Source organism: Diplotaxodon limnothrissa, linkage group LG20 (assembly GCF_057381915.1).
Source record: "Diplotaxodon limnothrissa isolate DT_005_m linkage group LG20, D_limnothrissa_male_GT1.1, whole genome shotgun sequence".
Lineage (NCBI taxonomy): Eukaryota > Metazoa > Chordata > Actinopteri > Cichliformes > Cichlidae > Diplotaxodon > Diplotaxodon limnothrissa.
Window position 1 is genome coordinate 26,115,041 of NC_140615.1, and position 26,265 is coordinate 26,141,305.

Sequence of the window (26,265 nt, forward strand, 5' to 3'; positions counted from 1 at the left end):
AAAAGATTTAAAAAGCCAATAATTATTCACCCTCAGATTTTAGCACATGTGGCCTATAGACTACAGAAGGACCAGATTCTCCACAAAGAAAAGAATGAACTCTTTCATTATTAAAAGAGCAGTAATGGAGACTTTTTGGATCTCCAACCAACCCTCAGGTTTGTTATTTTGTGACGCTAAGTTGCAGACAGTTCAGTTCGCACCAGTCCCCAGAGCTGCCCACCACCCTAAGATACTGCAGTTGGTGGGCAGGTATTGCAACACATCCTCCAACCAATGCATCCAAAAACTATAGAGTCATCAGACATCTAGATGGATTCATCATGTACCACGTATCTCCCATATTAGGATTCCTACACTGGCTGCTAGTCAGAGACCAATTTGTCTCTTATCATATTGAAGAAGCTATATATACTAGATACTATAGACTCAACAACAAAAGAAGCTCAGAGCAGGAGCAGCTATCTCTAAACTATATCTCAGGAGAGTAAAAAAAAAAAAAAAAGAAATAGCAAAACCTCATGCTAAAACATGCCTGCATTTCACAGTGTTTGAATGGAAAAGGTGATACTGGTAGATTTAATGAGAGACAATGATACTATCAATACATAAAGAATCACTGTTGGGGCGTTTTAGTCTGGAGCTGATTACATGACTCAATCAATGACAATTTGATTAGTAGAAAGAGCAACCTGTGCTTCAGAGATGCTACATTCCCCGGGTGCATCCATCTTTTTAGAGAAAGATTCATACAACATGATTATGAAGGCTAACATGACTCAACGCGTTGTAACAATTAAATAAAGCCAGGAAAATCAAGGACACTGGACCTTAACCCCACTGAATATTTATCTGAGCACATGGGGACAGTGCTGCAGAGATTAGCAAAGGTCTGGTGGTCTGGCTGGGTTCAAATCCACCAGCCAGCTGGGCTGTTCTGTGTGGAGTTTCCATGTACTCCCTGTTCCCGGTTCTCTCTGGGTACTCCGGATTCCTACCATAGCCTAAAGACATGTATGTTAAGTAAACTGGTGTAATTGTCTATCTGTGTGTGTTGGCCCTATGATATAGTGGTGATCTGACCAGGGTGTACCCCACCTTTCACCCCGTGACAGCTGGGATAGGCTTCAGCCCCCCAGCGACCTTCAAGTGGCTAAAATGGATGGATAGGATGAGACTGAGAAAGACAGACAAGACAACACTGTCATATCATGTTAGGAAAACATTTATCAACAAGCTCACAGTGTCCCTGCCAGCCTGAGAAAATGTTGTCACTAAGGCAAAAGAGCTGCATATATTCTGAGATTCATGTTTAGTTTTCAGTCAAATTGTTACTGATTATTACGACGGGATCAAAATTTTTGTATTAAATTCAAAACAAATGTAAAATATACTCAATTTAATATAATAAGCTAATTTAAACCATTTAATAACTAAATAACTTACCAAAAAAAAGTACATCCTATCTTACGATACAGCTATAACAAAACACACATTTGAGTGCATTTTCAGTTTGAATCAGCAAATTATAAAACTGTGCAGATTTGGGGCTTTTCTACAGAGCACAGCATGCCAAAATAAAAAGATAAACAACAGAAGACAAAGGATGAACAGGAACACAGGTGTGCATGTGGAGATGTGGCTTAAGGGAAAGAGAAGGGGTCACCTACCCGACCTCTTTCCTTTACAGTATTTCCCGACAGCCCACTTTTGGATGGGATGCGGATAGTGAGCATTCGCAGACAGGCCCTGGAGGAGATTATGATCTCCCAAGACAAAGACTGCTTCATCTCTCTCAGATACAAAACTCTTAGTGTGAGAGAAGTAGCCTTAAGGTTTGGCTGGTGTTTTTATTTCTTCTCAGTAGCTCATATCACACCAGAGTCTACTCGGCTGTCCCTCACCATCTCCTGTCCAAAATGAGTCAGCCTTCCTGAAGCTGAGCATTTCGCACCTTGTAGCCTTTCACGTTCTATATCTTTTTACTCCTACTCTATCACTTTGTCTCTCTTTGAATAGGATGTAGACCAGATTATACTCTATCACTCTGGGTTCTAGTCTTTCTAAAAGTGACACCGTGCATCTGTCTGCCCGGAGCATTTGCGCATGTACACACTGACATTTCTTAGCACATGAGCATCTGACAGCCTTATAACATGGTGTTAAGAACAAATAGTATGGGTGTAATCAGTCAATCAATTAATCAGCAGTTAATTGTAATTATAGCTCACAGGCTGAGCACCACCTGCAGAACAGCAGGCTTTTAACGGACCTGCTGCTGATTTCCAACACAAGCCTTCTACTCAGTTTAACAACACTGGCATCAGGGGAGAGATACATTAAACCCATAGTCAGTTTTAGAGCACAGCCAACAGAGTGTTATTGTAAGTGAGTCATAAATGCTCCCTAATAAGCAATAATCAAACACAACATTTACCAATAATTACGTCCCTCTGTAATGGCACCAGTCGACTTCATGCTACCAATCTCACCACTGGAGAATGAGTTACTGTTTAACAAGAGCGAAGATAAAGTGCAAACACTGATCACTGATCACACTGATGACTGAATTGCTTAACAGGGAATGAAGGATCAAAAGAAAATCAGTTTACTGTAAAGACTGCTGGTATCAAAGAAGTGAGCAAACAATGCTTTATACTTAATCATGAACTGCCTCTGCACATGATAACAGAGTCAGTTTGTTCATTTTGACTGCTCTTCTGAACCAAACTCAAAGAATCCCCAGTTTCTGGCATATTATCAAATAGCAGGAAGATAAAGAAAGGAAGAGAGATGGAAAAATGGTAATGCATGACACAAGTATTACAGAGATAATACAAGGCTGGCAGCAAAAATGTAATACAAACCGGGCTTCAGCTGTAAATGGATCTGTAGCATGGAGACAGGAAGACACGTGGTTTTAGTGACAAGCCAAGTGTGTTTAAGCTTACCTTGGAGTACTGTCTACGAAGACTGAAGCGCTGCACCATCCTGACTGCCTGAGTGACGGACCCACAGCTGGATCCCCTGTTCTACTCCTCTCTGCTGATATCCTACCAAAGTACACACCGCCTCACATAGTACACTCCACACTCACGCCAAAGGCACACATGCTACCATCCTCTCCAAAGATCCATGTGCACACACATTTGTAGTCCACACCGCTCTAGTCATCTACTATGCAAACACAAGTGGGGAGGGGGGTGAAAAAAAAGGGAGGGAGAGCAAAAGGAGATAATAACAGCTCAGCCGTGTTGCCCTCTACTCATATTCACAGTGATCCCCTGAGCAAATCTCTTTCTCTCACAAGATACAGTCACTCAGACAAAATACTCACACCACATGGCTGTCTATACACAAAGAATATTCAATAAATACACACACACACACACACTCAGAGAATCTGGAACGCAGATGAAATGAGGTCTTACGTTCACACATGCACACAACCCTCCACATCCTCTTCTGAACACAGGAGTGATTCACACACAGCTCTCACTCATCTAGGACAAGGCAAGGTTGCCTCCTGCTTCCTGTCAGTAGGCTGAAGGGTGGGGTGAAGCGAAGGTGGTGGCAGAGGATGAGAGGAAGGAGGGGGAGATTGGAGAGGAGGAGGAGGAGAAGGAGGAGGGACCAGCTGACTATCTGTATTAACTCTCTCCAGGGACAGAGGAGGGGGACAGGGAGGGAAAGACAGAGGAATAATGAGGGGCGAGGGGGGGGGGGGATGTTCAGAAAGGGAGAAAGCAAGAAAGAAAAAAGAAGTGCGACGATCAATGAAGAAAATTGATCGTTCACCGAACATCCATCATTCTTGATGCAACACTCAACCTCCACTAGCAGCAGACCTCACACACCTCCAAGGTCAACCATGCTGTTACTATGACAACCTAAGCAGGGCGTAGTCCCAAGAAAGCAAGTTTCAGGGTAACCACGGCGACCGCTCGATAACCTTAATTGCATTGCTGTGTTGTAGTGTGGAGACATGACTATGATGGTAGTTAAGAGAAGAGCCAGACAGGTTATAACCTCTGCCAAGGTCAAGCAGCAGAACTCAGAAAGGTTGATGGTCGTCCATCATAGCAGCAAGACTAATGGAGCACAGATGACTGGCTCTCAGCCTTGCTCTGTCACTCAAGGTGAGGTCATTCATGCAGGAATGAAGTATACTTGGTTTTACAGATGAAGAAAGAGGAGAGGGCTTTACTAAATTTAGCTCACACATTATAGCCTGCTGCTTAATGTGGATATCAAGGCCCACTGGCCTAGACTTACTCCCCACCACTGGCTTAAAAGCCAGATAGCCAGACGTCCTTCTGTCTATGACACATTGATGCTTTTTCTTGGCATGGCTTACTTCATTATCCAAAAGGATCAGTCTGGTCTACAACAAACATGAGCTCATAAAGCAAACACTCCCAACACATGAACCAAGCCCAGTGCTGCTCACAGCAGGAAGGCTGATCTAACAGCGCCCTCTAGTGGTAATGAGAAACAACTGGAGTCAGGAACACCAAAGGTGGTTAAAGTCAGAACTTAAGGTCAACTTTTACAAGCAAATTACGTAGGAAGATAAAAGCACTTCCATTAAGAAACGGCAGCTAAATGGCTGAAAACAAGCAAATAAAGAAAAAGAAAAACGAATATCAATGGCTTACACATTGTGGGGTCTGCAGTTTTTTGTTTCTTTTTGCACCACAAAAAAGCAACAAAACAAAGCAATGAGCAATGTCAGTGTAATTAACATACAAGTTAGGGGTTGAGATTTCGTGGTCATTGAACATCGCCTTTTTTGTGGAATAGAAAAGTGAAAAAGTTTAAGAAACAGACACTGCAGAAATGTCACATCAGTCTACCCTTAATGATCCAGTTACAGAGCAATCAAAATATTGCAAATCTATTACACAAGTTTTACTTAATAGGTGAATTTTGAAGCTGGTAACTACTGAATTGCAGCAATTATTAGTCTTCCTTTCCTCATGCAATCCTCAAAAAAGCCACACCTTACAGTACTTTTGTGAATGAACTTAAAGACAGCACAGTAATAAGGTTGGAAAGTGATTTAACTTTTGTTTATTGCTTAGCAATCCAGGTGGCAACCTAATGAAGTTATTTAAGACAGAAAGTAGAAAGCTGTCTTAACCTTTTGTCATGTACATTCAGTGAAAAGGAATAACAAAGTCTAGTAGTCTTTATTCCTATAGGTTTATCTGAAGTTATTATATTGCTGTAAGACAAAGAGGCAAACAGGTCATAAAATAGTCCCATTTTAGAGGATACTTACGTAATCTGCATCACATAATGATATTTTCAGATATACTTTTGTTCTTTGTATAAATACTTTCCAAAGGCTGGATTATGACCTTTATTACTTCAAGTGGATGCATGATAGAAAAGGATTTTTTATAATTAAATTAAAACAAGCTACACCTCTAGTTGTGTTCATATGGGCATGTGTCTATTGTTAATCCTGAGCCTATATTTCAACACTGACTACACCAGCGGTGGAGAACCTGCTTTTCTGGAGCTCATGCAGCTCTTTTGTCCACCTCTTGTGGCTCACTTTGGTTTAGATTTTTTTAACTGAGAAATATGAACATGGAAATTAATTGGATTTTTTTTTCAACATTTGAACTTTTATTCATCATTTAAGTGACTGCAAAAATGTGCAGCCAATACAAGGATTTTAAAGAAACACTTAATATGTCTGTGGCCTGATTGTCTTATTCTTTTAACTTTGATGACCCTCAATTGTCATGGCTGCCATAGATTTATATACAATTAAATGACTTCAGCAACCTCAAGTCAGTTTACATATGAACTCCAAACAATACGTGGACAGATTAATTCGCTTTCACTGCCTCTGTGGCTGGAATTTAGTCAAAATTACAACTGGACGTGGCTTTTTTTTCTTATCAAAGATGGACTGAAGGGGAGACCCATATGGAAAAGAAATAGTAAAAACTTATATGATTTACTCATGAAAGTGGCCACTTTCTCATTACTTTCATATATTGTTTTAGTAAGTATCCAAAACAATAATTTTTCAAGGGATCTTATATCTGTTTTCACTCTTGTATGCTTTTCATACAAGTTTCACACAAGACAGATACAAACTTTATAAGATTTATATGTATCTTTTCCATATGGGGAGATATAGCAATTTTATCCAATTTTGACCCAAAATGTAATTTTATTCTAAGTTTGTGTATAGATACTCCCACTCTACATGGTCAAATGCTTCACATCCAGGGAGAGGACAAACTCAGAGGTCTCAGTGGGAGGAGAATAAACTATGGATATTAAAATACGAGTGGTAGGATTCACAGTGGCCATAATATCTTTATAGTCACTCTTCTTTAAAGGTTGACTCTTGGCTAAAAAATACATGATATTGTTCAGTTTTGTTGGTAATAAATAAGTAAACCTTTTTTGATGCTTTAGACATGCAACACAACATATGTTATTATATTCTTAAATTAAAAATGCATGCATGCAACAGCCCACTGCAGAGTGATCACATGTGGTAAAAGATTTTAATTATTTATTCCTATTACTGAGTTTGATGGGCTAATTTATATTTAATAGGCTGCCACCTTTATTATAATATGTCAAAAGTTGCTCAAAAATGTCTCTCTTGATAGTAAAGTTAGCCAGACCTTGGAGTACACCGTTCTATATACACTCTACATGTGTGTGCATGCCTTGAATAATAGCTCAATTTTACTAGAACAATAGTCAGCATTGGGAAAATCCAACAGCAGTAATGACACAGAGCAGGCCCATCTCAGAGCGTTCACTGTTGAACAGCAGGAAAATTTACATTAGCAGCAAAATGAACCTCAGCTTTTGTTTGACAGTTCACTGACAAATGAGGTCTGACACTACTGAATAGAAAAACAGAGGCACATCAATAAACTTGTGTAATGATTATGATTAATGGCTCCTGTCACCTACCCTGTCTGTCTCTTCTGTGGACTGGTAACCTGATGACAGCAATGCATCGCCGCTGGAATATCCTGGGGCAGGGCTGCTGGGTGTGGTATCGGTGGTGGAGGAGGAGCGTGGGCGGCTAATATGTTGCTGCGGATCATGGGTGTAGCGGCGTTGCGGGGCTTGAGGGCTACCTTTCAGAAGAGGATCACGATCTCCACTCCCAGATCCCGACCCAGAACCCTTACTTCGCCGGCTCTGCAGGCTGGTCCCACGCCTCATCATGCCTGCAGCGGCTGAGCCCTGGCCAGCTGCAGAAGGAACCATAGGAGCAGAGAAGATGTCAGAGTCAGGACAACAAGACTCTGAGGCATCCTCAGGGGCACAAGGGGAAGTGCCACATGCTGACACCACAGAGGAAGATGAGGAGGATGATGAGGAAGTGATGGTGGAGCGAGAGAGGGAGAGACGTTTACGCTGCTGTTGGAACAGCTGCTTCAAACCCTGGCCAAGAACCCCCATGCTCGCCCTGGCGTTTTGGCTCATCTTAATCAAGGAAGGGTGATCTGACTCAGAAAAGGCCCTCTTCAAACCTGAGCCTTGTGACCCCCTTGTCACAGAACCTGAACTGGGTCCCACCCCCTCTGGCGCCATTTGACTTTTGTCTCCCTGCTGCATATTGTCCTGCTGACTCTTCATGAATAGCAGAGAGAATCTGTCCAATCAAACAACCTGCGAATGCCTCCCTTCCTCTCTGTCAGGCATGCAGATGGTCAGACTAGATCACTGACTGAGGGGGAGAAGACTAGAAAACAGCAGAGATCAGCAGAGGACAGTGGAAGTGGTGATTGGACTGTGATGGGAGGGTTGGATCAGCTCATTGGCGGTCAGAGGGATCCAAAAGGGAGCATGCATCTTTGACTCAGGAACAAGTGGTCATTCTGGTCTAACACAGAGAAAGGAGATGGATTATGAGTGGATGAAAAGTTACCTAGATCCAGGTGCAAACCCTAACTTTCACATACACAACATTTGCATCTTAACATTTTTGTTCCAGTGTTTGATAATAATTGATATTATTTCAATGTCAATATGTCATTATCAATTATTGGGTAGGAATAAAGTAAATTAAGCTGGATCTTGGTAAACTAGCACAATTAAAATAACACAAAAGAGGCAAAAAGACGAAAAATATAGACTAAATAAGTGTGCATGTTAAGATTATAAACAGCCTGGATGGGATGCAATCAGAATAGTAAAAAAGGAGGAGATGAAAAGAGGAGTGAGAGAAGGGGAAAAAAGATGATGACTAACATCAGAAGAAGAAAAACCCACCTACCATCAGCCAAACTGTCATTCTAATGTGACTCACTCGTCTGGGTTACCTAAGAGGAAGATGGACAGATGGAAAAAGACCAAAGATTGAATCATTTTTAAGATTCAGAACTTCAATCATCAGTCGTTGACCTTATAAGAAATATCAGCACCGCTTCCTGATTCCAATCCGCTACCGTGAATATGTACGCTCCACTGAACAGAAGACACAAACACATGGAAACACTGTATGTTTGCATGTGTTTGTGTGGTTCTCAAGGAAGTAATTTCAAATCCCCAAAGGCATTCTCTCCTTGCCCTGAGGAAGTATCGAGGGATAAGGATTTCCTCAGCAGAAACAGCATATAGAGTAGTGTCACAGAGTGCATGAAATCCTGTGCCGTCTGACACAATACAAGCCATCGGCAAAATAACAGAGAAGACACCTGCTAAAATAGAAGGAGTCTTTCTGAGCAACCTTATTGGTTGATCAGTGATCACCTCATAGATGGGAAGGCAGCCTGAGTCTCCCTGCAGCATGAAAAGCTGCTCCCATTAAGGACAGCAAAACAAGCAAGCAAGTCTAGATCATTCAAAACCCTGGGGAGGCACAGCTATATACCCAAACTATATCATTCCTTTAGCTGCACTGCCTGCCCATAAAGAATAACGCAAGGTTTATCAGACAGGCACACACACTCACTCACACACATCTCACAACAGACAGAAGGGGGTGGAGGATGAAGCAACATGCAAGTGTCATATCAGTTCTTGCAACAGCTACACTGTCACTGCCAAAAGAAGATGCATTCATGCACATAAAAACATTCCATTCAATTCAGCAAGGTAAAACGCATGCACACAGATGCTTTTACTTTCTCTGCCTAAATCTTATCTCTTAGCTCAACTGACAGATTCAGGCCACAGGGTTCTAATATGATTAATTTGGAGGCTATGAGTTGATATAGGATGGTGCCAATCAGTTAAGTGCAACTGTTGCCTGCCAGAGAGAGAGAGAAAGTGAGAGTGAGAGAGTGTGAGACAGGTGTTAAGCAGGTTTATTTTAGTCACCTGAGTACTCATAATATGGTTGTGCTAACTATGGTCTTTAAATTTAGTACTTACAATCTTTACGCTGGCACGCATTCCATAGTAAATAATAATATCAAATGACTGCAATATCCAATCCTGCCGGGAATAATTAACTTTACACCTCTTACTAAATTAAAAAATATAAATATTTGATCATAGAATTCAGTTCTTAACAAACAACTTTCTTCAGCTGATCTCATGTGGATACAGTCTTCCCATGATGAGACTAAATATGAGACTGAATAAAGATGCATGATGACGTGCTCGAAATATGTTGTTTTCTATGCAACCAAGCTTACCACCTGAGCTGTTTCTCACAGAAGGTGACAAGTTATGCATAAGCTGTACACCGTACTCAATAATACATGCATATTTGAAGACAGATTCGCGCATGCATCGTCCGCTGGCACAGTGAGCGACAGGGAAGTGTGAATCACTGATGATGAAGCATTAAATTTCTTTCAGAGCTTGCGAGTAAAGGCATAAAAGTTAATCCTATCCTGAAGCTGAAGTCTTGTTTCACCCCGGTACCCATCCATCCATCCATCCATATTAATAAATCCCCTTCTTCATCCCCAGGCTGATCCCAACTGCAGGATTGGGTGTTTTCTTGATTGCCTGCGGTTTCATAATCACACCAAATCCTCTTTGAGGAGTCTTTAGAGGACAACGCTTTATTGTCAGACTTGATGTGTATGCTTGCATCTTTATTCAGTTTTAGCAAGCCTTGTCAATCTACCTTTAAGAAGAGAGAACATACGAACACCAGATGGATCTTTAAAAGCAGCTGTGTTCTTCTGACATAAGCTACTTCATTTCATGACTGTATGCTGACCAGGATACTGCAAGAAATTGTTTGTGAAAATATGTATTTTGATTGCTCACCACATAATAATGATTATCAGTGATCAACAGCGTCAGTGACAACCAGGGGCAGCAGCCTGTGTGAGTCAGCATGTTGCTCAGAGATTCTGCGACGCTGCCAAAGGTAAATCACAAATCACCACATGAACAATGGCCTCTCTGGAACTCTGTCACCCTCACTCAGTCCCTCACATAAATACACACACACATTCTTGTTCACAGCACTGTGTCTCACACCAGTCAACTGAGCTGCCATTTGTCCTCTTCTCATTTGCCAGCTTAACTGGAGAAATGGAGGAAGAGGCTTGGCTCAACCTGACTCAGTTTATCACTTTAAGAAATGAAAGATATTGTGATAAACACATAAAAAACTACAATCTTCTATTGAAGTTTCTCTTTCTCTCTGTTCAGTTGCTCTGCTTGGCAATATATTACATACTGTGCTGTAAATGTTCATTTAAGCTCTGGATAGAAAACAGCTGCAGAATCATTCAGACAAAATGACTTTCTAACACAGATTCACCACCAGTTTGCGAAAAATGATACCCATTATTGTTATTATTACACAAAAATATTATTTAAAAAGGGCTGGAGCTCAAGAGCGATAATACTGAGAGCTACAGAAAGTTAAATGATAAAACAGACAATCTGCAAATACGCAAAATGTGAGAAAAATGTTTTTTTCAACAGCTCCATAATTGAAATATCGACATTTAATGAGGACTTTGCCATTAAATTTTGTTCCTAAACAGGACATTGTGCATGAAGAACCCAAAGCAGAGGTCAATCTGGCTTGCATTCACTGACACTGAAGCAGCCATGTTGTTGTTCATTGCTGAACATACAGTTGGTGGACTCAAAATATGGCTATAGCTTAAACAAGAAAATGCAGTGTTTCCAGAAGAGTCTGAGAGCTGGCGTGGAATAGACCGCTCTTTGTTCGCTCTGAGCTCACACATACAGGCCCATTGCTGCTCTTTGTGCTGTGCCTCTTTCACTGACAGACACACATCAATAAGAGTGGAATTAGGCCAGAGAGTTCGCTTGGTGTTTGTGTTTGCGTGCGTGGACAAATATGTGCGTGCATGCTTGCATCAGACAGAGACAGAGAAGGAAGACAACGAAAAAAAAAAAAAAGATAGCAAGGATTATACTGGGTACAAGTGGATGTATCTACATGTGTGCTTGTGTGTGATGCATTTGACCGATGGAAAATGGACCAGATCTCATTCAACAGCTGTATAATGTCAGCATAGCCAGGAAACAGGAACAATCGTTATTCTATTCATGTGTGCGTGTGTGCATGCATATGTGTGTGTGGTTGGGTGGCAGAGAATAGCACAGTTGTGTCAGCTGTGACACTGAAGGAGATGACTTCAGCAAACTGCACAAAGTGTGATAAGAGAGACAACTCTTTGTATCAACACAGAGAGAGTGTGTAAGCGAGAAAAGAGAGACAGAGGGTTACACAGGCAGTGGAACGGGCCCGACTGGATCAAAGGCATCCATGATGTGTTTCGTCTGGTCGTGTCAGGTTCAACCCAGGCGCTCAGTACAATGTGTCTAAATGAGAAGGTGTACAGCAGGTAGTTCTATTAAAAAGGCAGACACAACGCCCAATTGTGCAAGATGAAACCCTGGGGAGGCTCTGGTGCCAAAGTTGTTCTCAGCTTTCCAGGAACAGGACAAACCGGAAGATGTGCAATCATCTGTTACTGCTGTTACTATCTGTTTACTTAATGACACAAGAGGCTGTCACTGGACAATGGCACCTTGTATCTGAATTAATGGTCATAAAGCAGCTTCAGGCAACTGTTGTTGTGATGTGGCGCTGCATAAATAAAATTGAACTGAATTAACGTAATCTTTACACACTACTCACAAATATGTAATGAATGCTAAAAAAAAAAAAGCCAAATTGAGTGTACTTCATAATCTACCTTAATACCTCCAATATAGCAGATTTTATATCTTCTAAAGACAAAACCCTTTGTTACCAAACTGACTCTTATCAAAAATAAATGAAAAAAAAATGTTAAAAGAAAACCTCCAACACATGCATTCGCACACACACACACACAACGGGAACAAGACAGACAGCAGGTGGTATTCGGGTAATAGTCGAGCATGTAACAGGTTGTGAGGCGGAAAGCTACAAATAAAAAGAACAGCAAAGAACAGGGGAGCCATTATGTTGGTCTTTTGTGACTGTACGGGGCCATAAATACCATTTATACTCTGAGGTATAGCTTACACAACCACGCTAGCCAATGAACAAATCTAGGCAGCAAAGCAGTGATGTGGAAGAAAATTGAAGATGAGCAGCAAGTCATGATCAGGTTGCCGGTTTAACATTATGCTGGATGATGTCATAGGTATACTGAGGAAGCCTTGTTTAAGGGACACCTCTGCATCTGTGTTCAACACCACAACAAGTGCCTGAATGAATTATTTACAGCACCCATGGCACTGATAGTCACACTGATATTTACTACAACACCGGTGTGTCTAACCAGTATAGGTACTGAGGAGCTCATTCTCTTGCTGTTTACTAATAAGACAGATGTTGTCATAAGACGGTTTCCAATATATGTAAAACATTTCAAGCCCTATAATATGGCCTTCACTTTCTAACCTGATAGGTGTTTAACAGTAGTAATACATTCAACTTGCCCAACATGTCTCCTATTTCCTCAGCTCTGGCAGGTCGTCATCAGCTGTCAACAGGCTGGAAACCACCTACACATGACCTGAAATCTCATACCAGAGGCTGTGTTAAAGGCGCACACCCATAAGGAATGGTAAGGGGAATGCATGTCAGGATCAATGCACACTTTGTGCAACTGAAGAGCTAAATCTACCAGGTCATCAGTGTGTAGGGCATCTCACTACAGCTGAGAGCAATTTTATGCATTCAGAAACCATTTGCGTTATTACACATCTTAAGGCAAATCTCTGGCCCCGGGTAACCAGACACCCTTTAGCCCACTAGAGGTGTTATTGGGGATCAGCATATATAAGCCGTGGCTTTGAATCTTTTACTCTGACCATGACATCAGGCTCCGCACGTAGACTGTGGGTCAACAATATTAAGTTTACACTGTAGGAGGAGACTTAAGCTGAAAGATGAAAGCCCACCTAACCTTCAAAACTTAACACGAAAGCTTGTAATGATTGCCATCTAAATTCAAGAAGACGTAAACAAACTAAAATGAAGAGAAGGGGGGAAAACATCCATATTTTATTTATTAACGCTTATTTAACCATGAACTGAACCTCTTGAGATTAGGTGTGTTTTTTTAAAGAGTGTCCAGACCTAGATAGGCCATATTGGACATACGGACTTGTCTTATGTTGTTCAACTTCAAACATAAGAATCAGAATGCGTAAGAAAGGTGATTTAAGTGACTTTGAACGCAGCCTGGATGTGCCCAATAGGTTGGTTTGAGCATTTCAGAAACTCCCTCATAACCATTTTTCGAGTTTATAGAGAATGATCATTAAAAAAATCCAGTGAGTGGCAGTTCTCCGAGAAAAAAAATGATCAGACTGCTTTAAACAATGGTTCACCAAAATGCCTGGTCTGATGACTCTTGATTTCTGCTGTGACATTCACACGGTAGGGTAAGAATCTGATGTAAACAACATTAAACCAGGCATCAGTCCTGGCTTTTATCAGTGGTATCATTTTTTGACATACTTTGGGCCCCTTAATGCCAATCTAGCATTGCTGAAGCACCACTACCTGAGTATTGCTGCTAAAAATGTCTATGTATAACCAGCGTACCAATCTTTTCATGGCTGTTTTCAGCAGGACAACTTGCCATGTCTCAAAGCTCAAATCATCTCAAACTGGTTTTGTGCACATGACAATGAGTTTGCTGTACGTGAATGGCTATCCCAGTCACAGATCTCAGTCCAGCAGAGAACCTATGGGATGTGGTGGAAGTGGAGATTTGCATCATGGATGTGCATCTGACAAATCCGCAGCAACTGGAGAGGCTATCATGTCAACATAAAGAAAAATTTCTAATGAATGTTTACAGCAATTTGTTGAATCTATGCCACAAAAAACGTTCCACCACTTGTGCTCAGGAGGAGGATACTGTTACGGGAAAGGACACTTAAAGACACCTTTCAATATGTCCACTGAATTTGTTTAAACGTGGACAGCTAAAACCTTATACTAGCTTAAGATTAACTTTATCAAAAAGGGACTGTAACCTATCACCATGGGGTTTATTAGCTAATTTGGGACAGGGACAAGTTGATTGGTATCTAACAACTGCTTTAAGAGAAATTTAGAAAATAAACAAGTTATCCTTTAACATTAAAACAAGGCCCTCAGACACGTTTTAAAGTGCAACCTCTTGTGATTCCACGTGACCTCTGGCTCTTTTCTCCCTCTGCCTTCAAACAGGAAGGGATCAGAGGGAAACAGGCAGCTTGTTGCCACTAGAAACCACAGCCTTTATAAAGGAATTTCACCTTCACTCTGGAAGTGTGGGAGTCAGTCCCACTGGGAAGAACAAACTCAGTCCGTCCACAGATACAGCATTATTTTTGAACATGAACCCCTGGTAGCATCAGAGACTTACTGTAAAAAAACATTATCTACATTAAGCTGCATATGATACCTCTGCTGCTCTGTGGGCTTTCAAACAGCAGACGGAGGCGGAAGAGGGTGGGAGCGGGTGAGTGTGGGTCTATGAGACAGAGAGGGAAAAAAAGATAGTGTTTCTTATCTGAGACTAACTTTGTATTTAGAAAAGGCTCAACCTGTTGTTGAGAGAAGAGAGCCAAATCACTGCGCAAATGATGCTGAGAGTGTTTAGACTCCAAGGGGCTGAAAAAAGGGGATTATGTGAATCCTTTTGAATCCCTTACTAATCATTTTTGATGCATCTGTTTAGAAAAAGGGACAAAGAGACTTAAAGCTGTGCAACACAACTCTACAAAGCCAACATTAGATGAGGGGGCATCTGTTGTCATGTTAGTTATCCTTCGGCAACGACACCGACTAGGGGTATATAAACCCAATAAAATTTTTTTTAGAAGAGCATTAGTGTTTTAACACAATCCATTATGCAAATAGATATAATGGTGATAATCTTAACCAGCAGCGCGATGAATGAGTACAGCTTTATCGATTACTTGATTAAACACTTAGTCAGTCTAAATCACTTTTTACTGCAAATAAAATATATTGTTGGTGATTTTAGACAAAAGATGATATATCAAGACATCACTATCGTGGCATGGATCAACTGATAAATTTAAAAAAAAAAGTATAATTTTAATCAGGTTTAATCAAGGAACAATAGAGTTGTTAGTTGCAGCCCTGGCATACATCCATTTCCCTCTTGCAATACACACTTCTGTCCTGCTGCCCTCACCAGCTGAATGACACAGGTTCAGCAACAAAGGCATGATTGCTCACCATTTCCCTGCTTGCTGATGGTACTATACACACTTCTAACTGAATGATCATGTTTGAAGTGTGTCACTATTTCTGCACAGCATATTCATCTGCAGCAGAGAGCAACAATTAATAATCAGACACCAATTCTTTTTCTGTGCTCAGTTAATTGTAAATGTTGCCAAATATTCTAGAACACATAAGCACCCATTCATAACTCATCTGTGTAACTTGTTGTGTGACAAATAAAATTTGAATTTGAATGTTGGCATTGCGTAACTACATAAGTGCTATATGTACAGTATATACAGTTACTTATGAGCTGCTAGATACAACCTTAGCACAGGGCTAACGCTGTACTCATACATGTAGGGTCAATTTACGGACTTATGTATTTGATTTGGGACAAAAAATGAGAACACCCAAAATAAAAGTAGCACATTCAATCAAGCACTGTAGCATTTTTTTTAAATTAAAGGTATAGCATGTAAAATTTTCACATAAAAAAAATATCTACAAACAATGATACAGATATTATGTTTTGCTGACTTGTGTCATTTATCCAAAAATTTCCACTTAAGTTGAATGTGTCCTTTCACAATGGTGGCAGCTAGTTAGTTTTAATATTACTCTTATTATTCTTTTTGGGTCATAAAATAAAGTTTAACATATTTTCAGGCGAGAATGTAGCTGTGTAAACTTCAAATATCTGCTCAGTTTATCAAGACACCACATACTTTCAAAAGCGCTCCGACGTTTTCGGAGACATCTGTTACCCACTAGCATGATAGCTAGCTGGGGGAAAGGCTCACTAGAGCCCGTGAGAACACCGGACTCCTGGCAAATCGTTTTCAAACCCACCGCCGTCTTTCGCTACTCGGGTTAAACATGATATATAAGTCACTTAGATAACTTGTTATGTTATTGTTTGGCTTTTTTTAGTATTTTATTTGCTCCTGAGTGAATCGGTTTGGCTGAGATTAAAGTTATACTTTTTACAACGCTGAATAAACATCAAGCAGACAACTGATCATCAGAAGTGTGAGATGCTCGAGAATTTACTCCGGTGTCCTGTTATATTTTAGATAGCAAGGAGTTTATTAAACTTCACCGAAACAATCTGCAAATTTCATTAAAATTTAATAAACTATCATTTTGTCTTTATTTTTAGTTAGCACATACCTTAAACACTTAAAGCTGTAAGATAATGATAGTTATATGAGAGCAGATGGGTGCTGGTGCAATAAGCTGTACGTTTTACGTCCAATGGATTTGATTAGTCGACTAATCACAAAAATAATCGGTGACTAGTCGACTATCAAAATAATCGTTTGTGGCAGCCCTAAGTAGCACTGAGCTACAATCGTGAAGTTAGTCACACTTTTACTATTAACTATTTTTACACATTGGAAACAACCTGGAAACTGTAAAACACAGACTTAAAAATATTTATTCTACGAAGGATGTACAGTACTGTGGAAGACTTGAGCCACCACTCTTTTTTTTTTTTTAACTTTACTTCCAAAAAGGCAGACTCTCCTGTAATTTTTAAAGTGGTCTTAAGCAACAGTTCTTCAGGATTTCTGACAGCTGTTTAGAGTTTTTCTTTGGACATTGGCTGCTTTTTACTCATTTTCAGTCCAGTCTTCATACCCGAATGAGTTTGTTTTTGTTTGTTAAGCTACTTGACACTAATCTGTGAATCATTTAGACATTAAAAAAGCACCTAACTCATAAGACACACCAGCGTTGTGCCTACACATAACAGACAACTTAAAAAAGAGAGAACTTTGTTAGGAGCTTGTTGTAAAAACACCAAATGTGTTCTTGTTTTTTCAGTTGCATCTACTAACAATGCCAAGATTATTCCTAACAGCTATTAGCTTAAAACTTACACATATTTCTGCATTTTGTGTGCCATGTCCCTAAAACACTTGAGGAAACTGGATAAGTGGAGGACAAAAAGACAGATTTTTAGGCCCAAACTATCTACAACAGATAAACAGTATCTGAAAATCGCATCCTTAAGAAATAAGAAAAAAATCCAGAAAAGACTTGACAGGACCTGGGAGATACATCTGGCCCTTCAGTTGATCCATCAACTGATCACCAATGGCTTATCAGAAAGGGTCAGTGGAAGGGTGGCTGTCAAGAGGCCATTCTTAAGGAAGAGAAGCAGGGAGAAAAGGCTAGGGCATGCCAGATTACACAAGACCTGGGCTGAAAATCAGTGGCAACAGGTCTTATTGGAGAGATGAATCCAAATTTTTAATTTTCTTTTAAAATGTCATTGTTATTATAGACATTCAGGAGAGAGGGTTAGCTGTCAATCAACCATCTGTAAACATGGTGGAGTCTCTGCCATGGTTTGGGACTCCATTTCAGTCAGTGGTGCTGGAGATTTTGTTAAAATTGATGATACTATGAATACAGAAAAGTGTTGTACGGTGCAGTGCCATATGGAAAGCATCTCATTACCAACAGAATTATTTATCAGCATGACAATGATATCAAACACACTGCCAATGGAGTAAACACATACCTGGGTTAAAAAAAACAACAACACACACATAATGAAAACTTCAGTCATGGATTGGCCTCCCACAAGCCCAGACCTTAACATTATTGAAGCATTGTGAAATAGCCGTGACAGAGATTAGAATAAAAGACAGCCAACATCCAAAGAGCTTTGAATGCCATCCAAGAAGGCTGGAGAACTAGTCCTGAAGACTACCATTAAAATATGCTTTTTTGGTCTTTTATTAGTAAAGATGCATTTAAAACACAAGATGTTTTAAAGACTTGTGCAGATAACTCACTCTACAACAAAAATCACACAATGTCTTTTGTTATCTTTTTGACTGAGCAATTCTTAGCAGCAGAACAGTCACAACAATACTGAAACTAGAAACAAATGACACTGAAATAAGGGACAGTTGTGGATGTATTACTGTCATGTAGAACAATAACTAAAATATAACAGGAAGTTATTTTAGTTATTGATCTTGCTAAGTTATCGATCGCATCCAATTTGAGTTAGAATCATATACATTCAAGGATTTTTTTTTTTAAATGACGGGATGTTACACACCAGTGTATCAACACCGAAAGCAAGACAGCAAAAAAGCCTCTTATTTTTTCTATCAGAAAAATCGCTTCTTTACAGCACTCATTTCTTTTCTTTTTTTTTTTTTTTCTTTTTTTTGCCTGTCCCGTTTGGCTCTTTTGCCATCAGAATTGTTGTCTAAAGGCAAAGAAAGATGCCCAACGGATTTACTTTACCAAATTGACCATCCCAGCCTTGCCATAATGGTCCATTTGATTCACCTTTTATTGTTTATTTTATTTTCACTTACTGAACATGGGACAGACTTGACTGGGGGAAAGAAGGGGAGAAAGAAAGAGGGAAAGAGAAACAGCTGAGAAGAGGGACGGGGGAGAAGGGCAAAAACCAAAAACCAACAGAATGAGCAGAAAAAGAAAAAAAAGAAGAAGAAAAGAAAAAAATGCATATATCAATCACCTGGGTCACCTGCTGAGAAAGAAAAAAAGAAAACAAGCAGAAGAGAACAAGAGTAATAGAATAAACAACATCACAATGATATATGGGAATATGACAGTAAATACTAAATATTAAACATTATTGTGCAGCACATAAGATCAACAGAACACAGTGTGCTTTGAGGTAGGAGCCAAAAAGGGTGTAGTTTGTGGGTGTGATCACCCGTGCGTACACCTGTGAGCATGGACGCGCTTGTTTTTTGTTTTTTAAAAGGTTCCTTCATGTAATGATCTGCTAGAGGGTGTGGGGGGGCCACAGCCCCGTCCTCCAGGGCATGAAGCAGGTATGGAGGAGATCAAAACTCCAGACATCCAGAGGCCCCCAGAACACAAGAGACCAAGGAAGACCAACAGAGGGGCAGCCGCGCCACTACAGCACTCATTTCAACCACTGGGACAAATCTATTACATGCATAACTCACAGTCCGATTCATTTTATCTTTCTGATCCAGCGTGTGCAGCTTTGCTGTAGGAAATGCAGCCTTCCTGCATGCATAGCCAATTAATAAACCCCTGTGACAGCCAGACAAGAATAAAGCAGCCTGTGTTAATCTTGTGACCTGATCTAGTATAGGCACATCTACACCACATCCTAAGCTGAGGTGTTACACTAAACTGTGCTAAGATCAGAGGAGGCATGATTTACACCTATAGAAGGCAAGGAGCTGTATTGTGTAAGCATTATGAAAATTAAACACAAACACACGCACACACACATACACAAAAAAGCAATACAAACATGTTAAACTCATAAAATAACTCTAAATTCTAAGCTCCCAACAGGGAAGGCGCAATGTGAGTGAAGCAGGAACAGGAGGAGGAGGAGGAGGAGGGCAACGTCATCGTGGTGGTCTGACCATCCGAGTGAGACATGAATGGCTGTGTTAGCAGTGCCCTGAAGGGGCAGCCAAGCTCTCAGCCATTTAGCAGAGTAAGCTGAACAGATAGTGGGATACATCATGTCACACCAAACCCTTCCAACCCTCTACATCCCTGCAGAGACAGATTCACCTATCAGTATAAAAGAGAAATGATTGAAAACAAACCTTTCAGTCCATTATAATGACACCGGAGTGGTCTTCCTTCACTGCAGAGGAGATGAGGACCTGCTACATCAGGCCCACGGGTCTTCAACAAAGAACACAAAAAGTGAGATGGAAACTGTAATCCTCTAAACGCTTCCTTGGCACATCACTGCTTCTCCCTGCCTGAGTATACGCCTGTGCGGTGCGTGTGTATGGGTGTCTCTGTCTGTCTCCTAGACAATGATAATAATAGGCTGCAGGGGGGGGGGGGGGGAATGCACCTCTGCAAAGAATACTAGGCTTCAGACTTAATGAGTCTACAGATATCCATCCTTATCAGACCATGAAACGTCTTTAGGACATCAGTCTGCATTAGAGAAAAACTGACTGAAATTTGATCAAGTGAGAGGTCCTGGCTAATATCTCAAGGCACAGAGGTGCATTAATATGACAGCTGGATAGTAAATTAAAAGTTAATTAACTGGGATTAAGATCCTACAATCAACTTCACAAGCAATAAAGCAAATGATACGATGTTACCATAATGGCAGGTGGAAATTTTTAACTCTGTTACGCTGCTTATTTCCTGCTACACAAGACAAACCTACTGTACAAAACTACAGTATCCCACATATTTAATTATATTCTTATTGACTGCCTCACTTCAAAACAAAAACAAAAACAAATAACGCTCACATACAAACACTAATGAAGAAATCACGGATATGAAATATATAGCGATTATTACGAAAGATAAGTCGAAAAAATCCGAGTTGAGCAACATTTAACGCAGAGACAAAGTTTCTTGCGTAAATAAGTAAAAATAAGCTTTTAAAATCGTTCAAATATTAGTTCAGTGCCGGTGTAGTGCTGTCAGTAAGCGACAGCAGTGTGTTAACGGACTCAGGTTGACAGTCCCGTTAGTGTGTCCTTACACAGAGCTGGTAATACGAGGCAATTTCCGCACCGACACTCTTACGGAGACCCAAAACGCATCACAGACACGCACAAACTGACCGTAAAACAACCCCAAAAAACTCGACTAAAAATATATTTCACACTTACATGGGTGGTCGCAAACTGTTGGAGCTGACGTTCAACGAGCAACACCCCTACTCCGAGTGCCCTCCACCCCTCGGCGCGCCCGCCCTCTCCCGGCTGACGTCATGGCGTAATGCGTAACCCAGCGGGAAAGAAAACAGAAAACTGTGTTAGTAAAGATGACTCACTCGCATGTTTCAAAAACTGACACATTATATTGTTACAAAAAGCTTGTGGGAACAAGTCCATTAGAGCCCCGTGTTTTGCTACAAGCAAGCGAAACGCCACTCTTGGTTGTTGTTTTCTTGTTACTCAAAAGCGTCATCTACAGCACAGTTAGGGTTACAAGGTTATTATAGCTAACGAAAGCTAGATCTGAAAAAAAGTTACCCCAAAAAGTAGGTAGGTGTAGTGAAATATGCATATCACTGTCTGACAGGAGTGAGAACTATGCCATGTCGTTGCAGTCCTGTGGTTCATTCAGTGATTAACAGAGCATCAGTATTCATGATGACTCATACTGAGTTATTATCGGTTGGAAAATATGTCTGTTAAATTGAGTACGGAAAGCTGCAAAAACAAAAACATTTCTTTCTATGAAGATAATTCAATGTAAATAGCTCAAATCATATGTATCATTACTGTTCTGCTCGTGACTTACAAGGTGCTTGTGTGGTATGGCAACAGTAGCTGTTACGAGGCTCTGCAAAGAGACATAAGAACCACAGAGAAAATACCGTACACACATCTCCCTACGTTACAAGACACCTACATCCTCCGAGGTGTAGGTGTACACTCATACCAGTCAGCGCACAAACTGTTTGAACTTTCCTCTCAAAGATACAGGTCTACAGAGATACAAACCACAAGAATAATGGTAAGTACATACCTCAAAGCTATTACCACACTGAACCCAGGATTGAACTCACCCACTTTATAGACAGGCCGTGCAATTGTGCAGGTTTATATTTAGCACTATTATTTATTTATTAGCTCTAGCCCATGCAATACACTCTTTTATGTAATTCTACAATTGTGTATGCTTGTGGTGCATCTGTGAGGCCGTTTCAGGCAATGCACTGTAACTTCACTGTAATCTGTACATCATGCAGTGACAATAAAGTAATTTTGTATTATCTTAGTTTGTCTTTCAGATAAGCGTAATAAAATGACAGCAATAAAATACTGAAAATAGTGTAATGTTTGCACAGTCATATTAAAAACAAGAACAAGTCCTCGATGAACGTGTGAGCACTTGTTAAGGTAGCAAATGAGCTTCGTATAGTGTCTAAGGGCACACTCATTCTGCACTTGTTTCTCTAGATCTCAGTGCAGCATTCTATACCGCTCACCACAATATGATACGCCAAAGATTAGAATAAACTGTAAGTATTACAGGTATTGTGCTGCAGTGGTTTGAATCATATCTATCTAAAACATAGGTGTCAAACTCTGGCCCGCGGGCCAAATTTGGCCCGCAGCCTAATTACATTTGGCCCGCGAAGCCATACCAAAATACTATTAGAGATGGCCTTCTGGTATTATACAGCTAATATATATATTGTTTAGTATTAAGCTTTGCTTGTTCCATATTCAGTTTTCCAGCAAAACTTATTTGAGTCCATAAGAAAAGATTCATTCTTATATCTGGAGGAAGATTTTTTGTTCAATAAATATTAATGTTAGCCCGCGACTTTGTTCCAGTTTTGAATTTTGGCCCACTGTGTATTTGAGTTTGACACCCTTGGTCTAAAAGACTCCAGTTTGGGACTCTTCTTCACACACAAAGGTTTATTATGGAGTTCCACAGGGTTTTGTACTAGGACCAATTCTATTTACATTATACATGTTTTCCTTAGGCAGTATCATTCGAAAGTACAACATACTTAAACTGGCAAAATGGGTCTGGGTGACCTCCAATTAAAAAGCTTAAAAACCAGATACTTACTCTGACATTGCCCTTGGCCTCCATACAGTATTCCTCAACACTGTGAGGAATCTTGAAACCATTTTTGACCAGGATATGACCGTCAGTGTCTTTATTAAACAAATATGACCGCTTTCTTGTATTTGTGCAATATCTCTAAAATTAGAAATATCCTGTCTCAAAGTGATGCTGAAAAACTAGCTCATGCATTTATTGCTTCCAGTCTATTACTATTGCAATCCATTATTTTCAGGCTGTCATCAAAACTCCCTGAAAGCCTTCAGTTGATCAAAAATGCTCAAACGGAAGTACTGACAGCCCATCAAGTACCACAACATGGGAAACCCCCATGATAAACAGCTGGAGGCTTTCCATGATGGACCTAGTGTCTTCTTCACTGACTTATTTTCACCACTTTCCATTTAATCTTTGTTATTATTCATTTCTGGCTTACTTCCACAGTGTGTCAGAGTTTGTCCTTCTCACTGTCGCCAATATCTTGTTCATAGGGGTTATTTGACTGTTGGGGATTTTCAGTAAACCACTGACACACTAAAGTAAACCACTGACACACTAAAGCCATGGTGATTACTTTGTGAAAGCAAAAATTAGACTGTGCTATACATATATTTTCTTAGCTAAAATAACAAAGCTTTGAATATTTTGCTTTCTTCACTCATCTGCTGGATTGTTCACTGAGGAGCAATGTGTTGACCCCTAGGCACTTGAGCACTAGGGGTCTCTGTTTCCTTCAAGAACGGGCAGGTCTATGTCATGCAGCTGCTGTTTAGGTCATATGAACAACGTCTGGGCCTAGTGGGCCCTGACCTATAAACCTCCCAGCACCTGCAGACTGTCTCTGATTATCTGAGGGGAGACTCCTGCTCTTTTAGCCTTCATTACAGCATGTGTTTTACTTTTTCTGGCTTTTCATTTACACTGCAAAATGCACATCATTACTTCCAATTTTCATAGTTGAAAAGAAGAGAGTTAAAATGTAAGAAAAATCCTTGTCTCTATGAACTGTCATGTTACTGTTCATGTATGACATAAACTGTGGGTGAACTAAATGTACAGTAGTGCATTTTTTCATGTCACGCCTGCGGGCCTCACAAAAAATTTCCAAATGGCTGCCATTGGTTCACAAGATGCACTTTGAGGACCCATGGTCTAGTGAAATAGCAGCATTATAGTGGCTTTAATTAAGATTGGCTGAGGAAGTATGAATGGGGAGAAATGAATAGCTCTTTTTTACTGAGAATCCCTGTTGAGATGTCCTCGATAATGACTACTTCTCTTTATCCCTGATAGTGGCTTTCATTGAGAACACTGTTGAGTGTGACTTAACCTTTATAACTGACAGACACAAAGGCTGTTAACCTTTGCCAGTTATCTATCAAAGACCACTAACCATTCTCACGTCTCCTTTTTTAGCACTTCCGTGATCAACAGAATAACATCTTTATTCTGCGAATCTTACCATTCACATGCCAGCAGACTGAACCTATAAATCTGACAAATGAAATTTCACAAGGTCTTATTCCAGAGCAAAAGCAAATTCACATAAAACCTGTTTCAACATGACTTCAATCTTTCAGTTCTCACCAGCTTGGAGGACAGCATGACGTGCTGCTAGAAACATTTCATTTCTGGATAATAAGTGTGAGGTTTCTGTCTCACAGCCTTGGTAGCTATGGAAACTTAATACTGTATCACCAACATTATTGTTAAAAATATTCTTTTAATTTGTGGCTTTGATTTGAGACCTAATAGGTGTTGAATGTACTGTAATCATGGCATTTAGTAAATATACAGCAGCCACTTTTATGAGTTTTAAACTATTAAATGTATGATGTAAGGGTAAACTCTAAAGGCAGCTATCATATGCAAAGTATGTGCAGTATATTTCACATTTGATATCTATTCTTCTATTTATAATAAACTGTGAATGTCCCTTGATCATCATCTTTCAATACATCTTCAATCAGTGTTTCTGCATGTTTCATATATTCCGACAGATCCTTCATTCAGTTACAGAAACAATGTTCATGTTTGAAGCACAGTCATTAATTAACTGTTGGTTTATGGTCCTTTTCGATGCTGGTAGTTTTTCCACTAGATGGCAATGTTGAAGCAGATATGCTGGTGACAGCAGCTAATGTCTTAGAGCTAATCTTTCTGTTCTGTATTTTCCTTGCTGTTAAACTATTTTAGATTAAAGAAAAACTCATCTTCAGTATTGAGCTGTAAGCAGTTGCAGGTGATGATACAACCTGCATGACCAGCTCAAAAATTCATTGAAGAAAGATTCCTGGTGGCATTTTGCTTAGTCAGAGTGGAAGGAAGAGGAATAAGGAGCCAGTAGGCATGAGGGTCTTTTTCCTTCTCATTTTTGGAGTATTTTATAGTTTTAAATTAAAAAAATTACTTTGTAATTTAAAAAAAATATTGCTGTTGCACCACATCTTTTTTTGCCATAAGATATAGGTACAAGCTTCAGTCTGCTGGCATCTTTTAACTAATTCTAGAAAGAGATCTCATCGCATCTGCTTTTTAAATGCATTATTCTTTACTTACTTACCATTTCAGCCTGTTGTCGATTCACACCAACAATAAGCAAGTGAAATAATTTTGAAATGTAAATTAAAGTATAGCTTTATGGCTCCAGCCATCCATCCAAAATCAGTGCTTGATCTGAGACATTTCTTCTGTCTCTGTCAGCAGGTTGTTGTGTGTAGGTCAGACTAAAATATCAGTCATCCCCCATTGGACGGACTGCCATTAAATTTAGCACATTGATTTTCGTGTAAGTATGTATTTTTGGCTAATAAGGCGCCACCATTAGATTAAAACAACAACAACAACAAAACAATTTAAAGGGTAATAAGTTCAAAGTAGTGTTGATAATAAATTTGACCAAAGGCCCAAATTTATGGAGGGCCAGGAGTGACAAAATGAATGAATGAAATACTCCATTAAATAATTAATAATGAATGAATAATAATTCATTAATTAATTAAAATTGGAATTACTTAAATGAATATTTCAATAATTAAATGCCTATTCATTTCATTTAAAGCATTTAATAA

At 39.9% G+C, this 26,265-nt stretch overlaps 1 protein-coding gene across 1 annotated transcript in view; it reads right to left on the bottom strand.

Moving 5' to 3' along the window:
• The window catches only part of tmcc1a (transmembrane and coiled-coil domain family 1a), a 46,698-nt gene extending 25,363 nt beyond the window's left edge, over positions 1 to 21,335 (bottom strand). The window contains exons 1-4 of the mRNA XM_085344020.1: positions 21,274 to 21,335; positions 20,230 to 20,311; positions 8,273 to 8,318; positions 6,958 to 7,879 (exon numbers count right to left, since the gene is read on the bottom strand). Coding sequence (XP_085200146.1) covers positions 6,958 to 7,632 — 675 coding nt within the window. The 5' untranslated portion in view covers positions 7,633 to 7,879; positions 8,273 to 8,318; positions 20,230 to 20,311; positions 21,274 to 21,335. The remainder of the gene's footprint in view (positions 1 to 6,957; positions 7,880 to 8,272; positions 8,319 to 20,229; positions 20,312 to 21,273) is intronic.
• Positions 21,336 to 26,265: the final 4,930 nt, after the last annotated feature.